This window comes from Coccinella septempunctata, chromosome 5 (genome assembly GCF_907165205.1).
Source record: "Coccinella septempunctata chromosome 5, icCocSept1.1, whole genome shotgun sequence".
Lineage (NCBI taxonomy): Eukaryota > Metazoa > Arthropoda > Insecta > Coleoptera > Coccinellidae > Coccinella > Coccinella septempunctata.
The window spans coordinates 15496585-15508828 of record NC_058193.1 but is presented as its reverse complement, the minus strand read 5'-3'; the positions used below and the strand labels follow the sequence as shown (position 1 = coordinate 15508828).

The window sequence follows — 12244 nt, the reverse complement described above, 5'->3', positions numbered from 1 at the left end:
ATTAGCGTCACTGCGGCCCCCGTATCTACCATACAATAACTAATAATACCATTTACCCTCAGCTTTACAACATTAGGTATATCCCCCGACGTTCGACCATATATACCTGGTACCACTATTCTAATATTGTTAATACCCTTCCGTATATCTCCCTCGACCTGAGACAGTTTCTTTACATGTCCATCGACCTGTAAAACTGGATTTTGCCCATCCTCCTTTGAATTTTCCAATCGAAAACTAGACGGCGATCGCGATTGCTTCGGAATCGCGCCGGTAGAAATGTTAATTCCTGATAATTGAAGTGTTTCCCTATTGCTGGAATACCTTGTATCCCTATCCCCGCTCATAAGTCGCCCACCAGGTGTACTTACTTCCTCTCTCCTCCATGACCCATTTTCGAAATTCTGCCTCTGTTCTTTTCGTTTAAATGCATTTTCCTTAGTGCATTCCCTTGCCCAATGTCCCTGCTGGTTGCAGTTATAACACAATCCTTGTGTCTTTTGTCCCATTTCCCTATTATTCCGATATTCCCTCGCAAAATGTCCCATTTGGCCGCAAGAAAAGCACTTCCTTCCGATATTTTTCTCTGGGTTTCCCTGACTTCGCCAGGTACTTCTACATTTCTTCGCCGAATGTCCCACCTTTTCGCACAATTGGCACACTGTTCCAGTGTCAACTGTTGATATCCTCATATTGTCGTTAAAACCCGAAAAATGTGTAACTCCCAATTTAATCAAAAAAGAGATTTTGATGCCATCCCTTAGCGGTTTTCAACATCTACATGCTCAGAAATTTGTGTAGTTCCATCGAACAGTTAAATATTTTTCCCGCGCAAAATAGAATAATGTGTATCTCCGTGCTTGAAATTGTTTAAAAGAAATACGTGTACCTCCCTTACACTAGCTCGGGGTCAGTGCATATATCCACATCACATCAGTGGATAACATAAGAAGTAGTGGAAAAATAGTGCTGGTTTGCTGTGAAAACAAAGGTAAATATTAAGGGAGTACGGGTAATAATAAAAAGTTTTTTGTCTCTCCTGTCAAATCAGCTAAAATGGAGTTACACATTTTTCGGGTTTTAACGACGATATTTGCTAACCTCCCCTGCAACATCCTGTTGTTTGTTTCCTGTAACCGCACTAATTCTTCGGCCTTTTCCAAATCCAAATCCTTTTCCTTCAACAATAAAATTCCGGTTTCTTTCATGACATCCTTCCTGAGACCAATTTTGAATTGATTTAAAATTAAATCCTTATTTTTCTTCCGTATTCCAGGTTCCTCCTCTTCCTTTGCTCCGGCCAGATCCTCGATCAACAAATTAGCCCCTATTGTGCGCAATCTGTTACAAAATGAGGACACATCCTCGTCCTGTCTTTGAAAACAACGACTCAAGTTCCATTGGTATTCGCCCGGCAATCTATCTGTAGTGAATTTTTGTATGAATCTATTTTTTAAATCGGTATAAGTTAAAGAATTGAAGGTAGGATCCGATTTGAAAAAATTGTAGGCATCACCCACAAGCTTAAGTTTTAGTAAGATGAGGGTATCTTCCTCACTCCAATCATCTAATTTTGCGCGTAATTCTAATTTATCAAAATATCTATTTACATCTTTACCGGAGAACCCATCAAGAGTGGTCGCGATCATCCCCAACGAATACATGAAAGGGAGTTGCACAGAACTTTTTGCCGCCACAGTAGGGGTGGCGTTACTAGCAGTAGCCGCCGGCAACATTTTCGACACTTACCAAATATCCTCAAAAACAAGTAAATCTGAAAACTATCTTTAAATTCCGCAAAGATACTGAAAATCAAATTTCCCCTTTTTCGAAATCAAAATACGCGATAGAGTTAGTCAAACTCTACACACCAAATAATCTAACTATTCACAATTATATGAATCTTAAATAGAAAGGTCCTGAAAAAAAAAAATTATTTCAAAAAAAAATGTTATCCTGAACGCAAATAATATATCGAAAAATAAATAACGCCCTGGAGAAAAAAATTATATTTCAACAGAAAATAATATTCAATAAACAATTCCTGAAAAAAAAATTCCTGCAACCCTATCTTGTCCTAAATTCCAAATTATTCTGTTTATCAAATCAATTAGAAAATTAAATCAAACTGACTTAAAATTCCAAATTATCCTAATGTTCACTTGATTTTAAACAATTAAATTAAAATGACCGAAATTCCAAAGTATTCAAACGTCCAAATTGGAAAAATGAAAATATTTAATTGAGAGGATTTCACTCTTAATTCCGTGTTCAACTTCTGACAAAACAACACAAAAAAAAATTCTTAATTTTCCATATTCGCGTTAACTAAATTGATCATAATTTCGCAAAAGTTTTTTGAAAGAAACAAACTAATTTGCGACTCCGCTTTTTGTTACGAAAATAACCGATCAATCAACTCAACGTTCTAAATCCTACGTATTTGATACTCAACAACAAACATTTTTTTTTTTCGAAATATTCACATCAAAACCATCAAACAAATATAAATTCAAAATTTCAATACCACACAGTAATATGCAAATATCCTGAAAATAACAAACAGAAAAAAATATCTTTCACCATCAGCCAAGAATATGCACCCTTAAACAGTAAAATTCTTGCGAAAAATTAAATTTCAATCTTCAATATAATCAACTACTATTAAATCTTCTTAAGGTTTTCATCAATCAAATCTTTCAAAATTAAAGAACACCAATGCTTTTCGCAAATAAAATTTTAATTATAGCCCGATTGAAAACTTGATAAATACCTCCGATTTTCAAATAAAATTCTTATCCAACTCACTGAAGAGTAAATAACTTTTTCCAACTCTACTCAACTTTCTCCAATATCTCCGCAGCTAAACTTTAAAGAGAGAGAAAAAAAAAATCCTGTTGGCAACTATACCTTTCACTTTTCACAAAATTCCTCTTAAAATGAACTAAAACCGACGAAAACTTAAATTATCCTTGACAATAAAATAACTCACAGTTCCTCCATCTGAAAGTCCTCCTCAAATTCATTGATGTAATCAAAACATCATATATTCTCTCGAAAACCCTTAATAAATCAACAACAAAACATTCTAAAAACGCAATTCCCCCAATACGTTTCACTTCTACGATGACAACTACCAAATTATTAGATTCAATTTAACTCGCTCCAAAAACAACCAAAACTTTGAAAATCAAACTTCTCATATAATAGAATTTAGTATTCCACCCCAGAAAAATCAACTAACATCATCCCACCGCTGTCACCAGTGAAATAAAACACCCCTTATCTGGAATCAATGGAAGAGCGGCTTTCCACTGAACAGGGGTGATTATTTTGAAGATGTTAACTACACAAAATTGAAGGCCCCTTTAAAGGCTAAAATGGTGGATTCGGCCCGTCGCGCGAAGGACAGGTCTTTCATGTTTTTCTTTATTTGCTGGGGAGAAAATTTAAATGAAACTCTGGTGAAATTTAACGAATAAATCTATTGCAGAAGTTTGAATACTTCTTTACAAGCATGTATTTGGTCGATGACGACCAAAATAAAATCTCAACTACTTTCACACATGCAAAGTACGCAAAGCAATAAACATCAAAATTCCGTCAATAAAATCTTGGATTAAAATTATCTTTTCTCAATTGCACAACAACAATAAGAATATGATCAAAAATCAGATGAATTTTAGAGGAGCTTTCAGGACTCTGGACAAACAAAAATTGGAAACTTCTACCTTTTTCTGCGACCAGCGACCGTCGTTCGCCTGGGGTTGCTGGTGAACTTTTCGATCACCAGACTTTCCTCGCACAGTACGGCGAATTCTTTACACTCAACCGCACTTCCCGCACTTTTCCGTCGTCAACGATAACGCTCTTCGTTTCGACTCTATACGAAATTCCCAAAATCCTATATCCGATCTATACCACAAATAAAAACAATGTTACGCCCTGAACTGACTTTAACCACGGTACTAATTCTCTTACACTATTCCCCGAATAGCTTGTACCCGTCTCCCTTTTTGAGACCTAACTCCGAAAAATACTTCTAAATTTCTCGAACTGCCGAATCTACTCTCGGACTTCCAAATCTACCCTATTAGAATCCCGGATTCTACTTCCGTCTTCCCGACGTATATTTTCTTCGACCAACTGACTCCCTTCCCTTTTTTGGTTCCTTTTATTATTCCCCTTCTTAGATCAAAAACCCAAATTCCTTCTCCACCTCTCGTGGGTGTTTCCCCGATTATTCCACGACGCTCTAACCTTGCATTTTTCTGAACTAATTGAATTAGCCGGTTAAAACTCAAGAGCCTGCTAATTCTTACAATGCCGAATCAATTATCTTCGAATATTGAATTGATATATAAGCTCTTATGGGCGAGTTATTATCTAAACTAAACCGTTTTCCTTTTAACTTAAAATCGGCCTTATGTCCTACATGAAACTCTACTTCTTCGACACTTATCTTCCGAGTGGAAAATTATCATTCATACGCTTGTCATCAAAACCTTTATTTTCAATTATCTTGGACGTTGAGAGCCCGAGAAAGAATTTCCTAGCCCAATATTCTATAAGCATATATATCTCGTCAATATTCCTATTTATTACAATATTTCGTATGAGTGTAAAATAATTTCAAAATAATTGATTAAACCTCTTAATATTAGTGATTCTTTCGGTTGAGGCAAAGAGACTGAATACTTAAAAAGCCTAGATTTTCTACTCAAACCAAGTTTGCACAAGTGTTGAAACAAGTATATCATATTATCAAAAGAAAATTATTATATTACTGGTTTTAAGGAAAAAATGCATTTTTGTGAAGTGAATATTAACTTCAGATTGAATTTTTGGTGTATCCCAGAGAAATAAATACATGTATCCGTCGAATCCATTCACATTCTTACTTTGAATCATTCAGAATATTTATTTTGAGTTTAAAATTTGCTTAAGATGAATCGTCAGATTTCTCTATTTCAGTTTTCACTAGATTGGACAGAAATAAACTTTATACTTGAATCAACCATTAATAATTCTCTTATCAAGGATGAAATGAATGTTGAAATAATCAGATTATATTATTGACTGAAAATCAATTTTGTGCTTGTTTTGAGGAAATAATGTTCTTATATGAAATATATATTAATTTTCAATTCAGTATTACACGTATTTCGAAGGAATAATTACTTTGATCAGTTCAATCTATCGAACTATTTGGTGTCTGACTATTGCTTGGATTATAGGTAGAGGATTCTTGTTAACAAAAAAGATATTATATACGGAAAAAAACAAATTTATTACACATCCAAAATAAATATTAACAAAGAATAAAACGAGAATAATATAATATAAACAAACGAAAAATAAATTCAAAAAATGTATAATAGTTTACAACATCAAATATTGAACATGGTAGATTCATACGATAATCACTTAATGAATAGGAACTTGCATTGAACGATTTTATAGAGCGTATCCTGGGATAAATGGGATGAATTTGGATATAATTTCAGAACCTTCAAATAAGACGAAAAGCTCCCATGGAGGCATGCGTCCGGAAATGATTCGTCGAAGGGTTACCGTAGCTCAAATATTTCCAAAGTGGAACAGAGAGAAAATGGAAATCTGCAGTGTTATTTTTCGAATAGAGATCCACCTAAAACATATTTTCTCATTCATCTTCCTTTAGAGTTCAAGTTTCCAAATGAAATCGTTTTTTCAATGCATGATTTCTAATTTTTCACGCCCCTGTAGCCATATGGATGGGAGTGGAGAAATTTGAAAAAATTTAATAAATCCACCATCAAGTCGTCATTTTTGAAGCAACGTAAGTCTACAACGGATCGTTTCCGGTCATAACTCCATAGGAAAAAATTTCGTTTCATTTTGCGGTTCTGAACCTATATGCAAATTTATTCACATTGATCCTGGGACAACCTGTATATCACATAGTAAATAGTGAAAAACACCAGAAATATCAGAAGTACCACCAATGACAATTGTGCAATGATTCAGGCGCCACATTGAGTCACGTAACGTTTTCCATTAGGCATTTTATGAAAAACTGTGGGTACAATAGAAGCCAATTCTTGTATTTTCACAATAGAATATAACTTGGTAGGGTGTATTTCATACGCATCTAAATGCTCAGAGTAACCAACAGTGTCATATTGCTCACATATGTAGAAAAAAAACCAGGGCTGAATCATATTTATCAATAAGAATTTCAATTATTTGACCAAACCTGCAGTCATTGAAGTCGGATATACTTAGCAGAAGTATATTGTTCAATTCATACCTGATTCCATTGACTGAACACCAAGATGTACAATTGAATTCAGTTGAATCTATAGAAGAACATTTTTCAACAAGAGCGATACTGTTGCTTTCTACAGAGTAAAGGGGTCCCCATTCCATTTTATCATTCAAGGAACGTTTAGAGAGAAATCGATAGGAAATTTTCAGTTGCTGTTTCATGGCTAACGTGTATGGTAAATTTCTTCTGCTCTGTGTACAATGGGAAACTGATTTGAACTCTTTATATTTGGCTTCGAACTGCATACATGATAAATAGTATGGAGGCCCAATTTTTCTAATAATTCTTCCATAATGGAGAAGAAAATGATGCTTAGGTTTCAATCTACTCTTGAAAAGTGATAAATATATGGTGTGATGCTGCTGAATCAAATCATCTATTGAATTTAAACATGGTTCAGAAATGACAGGTTTATTCAAAATATCAGTCAATTTTAATAAGATTAAGTAAAAATTCCACGTTTGGTCACCCTCTGGAACACAATCTCCTACAGCAAATCTCAAATTTTTCACTAAACATAACATTTCAGCCGCCGAGCAAACTATGCATTTATTTTGAAGATTTTGTGATGTTAACCTTGGAGGAATATTCGATTCAGATTTTTCGTAAACTACACAACTGATTCTTGAATTCAAAAGATCTAGGCTGAAATATTTCTTCTCAATTAAATTGCTCAGTATTAGAGCCATATCATATCGATGAACTCCCTCATATAGATCATGCATTATGTCACAAACAAGATTATCATACAAATGAAATGACGTCAGCTCATGCCATATACAAGATTCCTTCAATCCAACTTTGTCATTCAAATGACGATCATAGTCACATTCAAGTCGAATTTTATCAGAATTTTCATTTACTTGAATTTCAGTTTCTGCCTTAGAAGACAGGCAAAAGCGGCAAAAATGTTTAGCTGAGAAACTCTCGAAACAACCCATTATTCCATGAAGCCCAAGATTATCACCAGTTATTGTCAGAACACGAAAATTCACTTTTTTTTCATATTAGAAACTGTTACAGTAATTCCATTATTTTCCAATTCTCGTATTCTAGATTCATTCATTCATTGCTGTATTCCGTTACCGGGAATAAATCTACAAAAAGAAGAAAAAAAAAATCGAACAATGGTTTGAATAAAGATTTATTGCCAAAGTTGATTCTGTCTTCACTATAAAATATATATGCCAGGAATACATTCTCTAATCTCGTAGCGTATTGAGGAGGTATAGTTGCAATTGTAAAATAAATGCTTCCTATTTTGTATTGATTACACTGACTACCTAATGGGTTTCCTGGTTGAAAGTCATCAAAATAAAGAATCACTTCAGTTTTCTGATTTTCAGTAAAAAGTTTCTGAAATAGAGATCCATGGACTAAATTTTGCATTGGTTCTCCTTCTTCAAAATTTTTCAATAATGAATTTTGATATTTTGATAATGGCCAACGACTCATCCATCTATGTGATACCCATGATTTGAGGATAAATAACGGATTCTACAAACACAGAAATATTCATAGATATACTTGGACCCAGAATGTACGCAATTTACGATCAATAATCGATTACATAATTGGCAAACAATCGTCGGCTTTAAGATGGAACGACGTAAGAGTTCTTAGGGGAGTTACATGTGGATCAGACCATTATCTTGTGAGAGCTAAAGTGATGCTTCCCTTCAGGAGGTTCTTCACCAACGCCGGTGAAACTTGTGATTTGGAGGAGCATAAATTACCCAGATACAACCTAATGAGCTTATCGGATGTAAGTACTAGACGACTATATCAACAACGATTAGATGAAAAATTGATAGAGCCAGATAATCATACGTATATGGAGGTCTACGATAATATTGTGGCTAGCCTTCATGAGGCTGCGAAAGAGGCGAGAGGCACGGAGAGGAAAAAAGCTAGTAACAAACTATGGTGGAGCGAAGAAATTGAGATCATGGTTGAACTTAAGAAACGACAATATCTGAAGTGGCTGAATACGAAGAAAGAGGAAGACCGCCAAACCTACAATCAAACCAAAAATGCCCTAAGAAAAATGATAAAAATTGAGAAGAACAACATCTGGGACAAAAAATGTCAAGATATCAATACCTACATCGGTGGAAGGAAATGCTCGGAGATATGGGGTTTCTTGAAATCTTTGAAGAGTCCGGGTAAATCGGGAGCACATATAGAGATTATCCGTCCAACAGAATGGAAAGAACACTATAAAAACTTATTACAAGAATCCAGAACACAATATTTGGATAATTACGCAATTCATGGTGTGAATATAGAGGGAGAGGAGGTAAAGATTGAAGTCAGCACTTTAGAGAAGGCAGTAAAAAGCCTTAAAAGCAACAAATCCAGTGGACCAGAGGGGATCTACGCGGAAATGCTGAAAAATGGAACAAAAAAGCTTTTCGAGGGACTAACCTATGTCTTCAATCAATGCCTCAATGGGTGTCCTATACCAGAACAGTGGAAAATAGCCTTTATTTCATCCATCTTTAAAAAAGGAAATAAAAAAGACTGCAATAACTACCGTGGCATTTCCGTAACTAGTACAGTAAGTCGACTATACGGAAGAATCTTACGTGATTTGATTGAGAAGGATTTCGATGAGAGAGAAGAGGAAGAACAGAGCGGATTTCGTGCAGGAAGGTCATGCACCGATAATGTATTCTGCCTAAAACAGGTGATTGAGAAGAGGGCAGCTAGAAACATGGAAACTCATATAACGTTTGTCGACCTTCAAAAAGCTTATGATACGATTCCAATTTCGAAACTGTGGGAAGTGCTAGAACAGTCTAATATAAATCATACATATATAAGGGCATTAAAAGAACTTTATAAAGACTCAAAATCTAGAGTAAAATTGGGCAGGTATGTTACCAAGGCGTTTCCAGTAACAAAAGGCTTAAGACAGGGATGTTGCATTTCACCAACCCTCTTCAAAATATACATATCCAAAGCTTTGAATAGATGGAAAAGAAAAGTTCAAATGATGGGCATAGAACTCAAGGATGGATATATTTACACGCTCCAATTTGCTGATGACCAGGTAGTTTTAGCTAATGATAGAGAAGATATGGAGTACATGATGCGGAAACTGGTGGAAGAATACAACAATTGGGGACTGACAGTCAACATCAATAAAACCCAATACCTCTGTGTAGGAGGCGAAGGTGCAAGCTTGGATCTTGAGGATGGACAGACGATATCCCAATGTCAGGAATATGTATATTTGGGTGTAACATTTGACGAGACCGGAACGGATACGAAAGAGATCGAAAAACGTATTGTTCAGGCAAAAAAGATCATTGGTTGTCTGAATGGGGTATTTTGGAGCAAGGAAATAGGGAAAAACCAGAAATTTAGAATATATGACACAATGGTGAAGAGTACCTTGCTATACGGAGCAGAAACATGGCGAATCACGAAAAGGTATAGGGAGAGAATAGAAGCGGTCGAAATGGATGCGGTGAGGAGATCTTTATGTATTTCAAGGAAAGATCATATAAGGAACGAGATTATAAAGCAGCAGATGGGTCTTGAGGGCAGCATAACAGATGAAATAGAATCAAAACAACTTATATGGTATGGACATATACAAAGAATGCCTGAAACAAGATTGCCTAGACAAATTCTAGAATGGCAACCCGCTACAAGAAGGAAAAGGGGACGACCCAAACAAGAATGGCAGAAGACGGTGAATAAATCCATGAGTGAAAGACACTTGAACAACCAAGATTGTAGAGACAGAGAGAAGTGGCGATTAGGTGTCGGACAACGTCGGAGGCGTTCTAAACCGACTTATATATATATATATAATTTTGATATTTCACTATTGTTTCGAAACAGTCAGGTAATTCCAAGAACATTTGTAGAGTCTTCTCCATAGGAATGTAATAGAAACCTGATTTTCCAATTGTAACGATTTCTCACCATCTTTAGTTTTCTGATGTTGTGATATTCCGATATTAATCTCCACTGGTTTAAGAAGCAAGCTGTTCCCTTCAAAAAACTTAATTCTCTTGTATTCTGTGTTGAGTTTCACAAATGGTTCCCCAAAAGTATTCATCATGTATAATAGGCACTCAAAGTTTGATGTTGGTAGAAATGATTGCGTCAAATCAGAAAAGATGTCTTTGAATTTGAGGATTAAAGTTTCATTCAACATTTCATAAACATAGTCAATTATACTTTGTACACAGTTTCGCGGTAGCATTACATTATCATATAACTTGGAAATGAATGTGAGAACTGATGTAGATAAAATATTTTGAAATTCTTTCATCTGTCCAGGTATCGTATTCCTAACATTTTCATTTTCTGTCGTCGCATCATTGGAAGTTAAATTTTCATTGTACATGATCGTATTATCAACATTTATAGTGGATTTTTTATAATCATTTAAAGCAGAATGGGCAATTAATGAAGAATGATTATTGTTGATGTGTTTTTTAAGATCCCCCTTTCTATGGTATACCCTGTAACAGTTCTTGATCGGACATGAAAATTTATTGACTTTGTGTACATATTCTAAATGAAATGAGTATTTCTTGAAATTTCTCTGACATTCTATGCACTCCATTTTTAAAATTCAGGAGAAAAATGGTACTTCTGATTGACTGATTGAAACGAAAACGAAAGTGACTAGAACATAAAAAATTGATAAAACTGAAAGTTTTTCGGAATTTCGTTTAAGACGAAAGTTTTGTGACAAATTCTAAAGTATAAGTGGGAATAACGTCTGTTTTTGTTATAATGTCATAAACACAGCGTTGAATAATCATATATATGTACTGACACTGAACAGGATAGTCCACATCCAGGACATGGAACAATTTGAATAAAACGTCGAAAGCCTTACGTGCAGAGGAGAATTGTAGATGAAGCTCATCTACAACTATATAGAAACTCTTTGGTTCCAGAAGAGAATCTCCTAAGATCAGCAAATAGGGTTGAACAGTTTGCTTTCTTTGGAAGCTTTATTTCGTTGATCTTCGACTATCTGTCCAATATCTCCGGAGCTCTGCAGAAATGGAAGAGATTAAAAATCGAGCTAACTCATTATTCGAAAAACAATTACCTTGGCATGAACAATCAATCCTTGAACAACCTCCTGGATGGAAAATTTCCAGTGCGATTTATTTTGGATCAGTCTTCCTTTGGGAGGAATCAAAAATGGTATACTCATCAATTGGTGGATGAATCTGACTTCTGAAAATGAAGTAGCTTAACTAGCTATTCAAGTCCAAACAAAGAGTTTCACTTTACTCATTCCTCACCTTCGTTATCTGCCTTAGCATTTTCTTGGATGTCGGCAAAAGAAAAATCTTTTATGTTCCTTTCGCATAATTTGTATAAATCGTCATAGAAGGTCTGCCACTTTGAGAACAATTTCACTTCCCTATCTGGATGTATACGATCGAAGTCGGTAGTAATCTGAAAAAACAATAAAAAAAATAGTGAATTACAGTTGAATAACTCTTGTAACTGTTAGTTTGTTTCTCTTATTTGACGTTCCACTTACCAACATATGACTTCGTGAGTCCTTCAATATGGGCCAAACTTCTAAAATTTCTTGTACTGCCCTTGTCTCTTCTTTGCCTGAGGTGGAATGTATTCGACCATCTACGAATTACTTCGTCCCAAGGTTCCTTGTTAACCTGAAGCCAAATATAATCAGAATTTTCATCTAAGGTTGAAAAATCGCTAGCATCGCCACAAGAGTCTTCGTTCAACACTTCATTGTTGTTATCAATTTTACGCCTCTTTCGTTTTGGCTCAGCTTCCCCGCATTTATAGACAAGGTTTTTCACCTTATCCACCAGCTTTCCTTTAGCAAGTACGGATTTACCCTTAAGGGAATCCCTTTTTTTTTACTGGCGGAACAAAATATGTAGCCATCATCTCGTTTGGAAACAAACTTATAAT

At 35.2% G+C, this 12244-nt stretch overlaps 1 protein-coding gene across 1 annotated transcript; it reads right to left on the bottom strand.

Moving 5' to 3' along the window:
• Nucleotides 1-10966: 10966 nt before the first annotated feature.
• LOC123314036 lies at nt 10967-11846 on the bottom strand. Its single transcript, XM_044899148.1, has 4 exons — nt 11841-11846; nt 11596-11752; nt 11397-11527; nt 10967-11339 (listed from the first exon to the last, which is right to left on the bottom strand). Exons 1-4 carry the CDS (start codon nt 11844-11846, stop codon nt 11256-11258), a joined length of 378 nt encoding a protein of 125 aa, XP_044755083.1. The 3' UTR covers nt 10967-11255.
• Nucleotides 11847-12244: the final 398 nt, after the last annotated feature.

Excerpts from the sequence above, each read along its gene's own strand:
- LOC123314036 (XM_044899148.1), bottom strand. Across the intron at positions 11,528-11,595 it reads TGCTAAGGCAGATAACGAAG|AAGTCAGATTCATCCACCAA; the intron begins GTGAGGAATGAG and ends CTTCATTTTCAG. Across the intron at positions 11,340-11,396 it reads GATTGATTGTTCATGCCAAG|AGCTCCGGAGATATTGGACA; the intron begins GTAATTGTTTTT and ends CCATTTCTGCAG.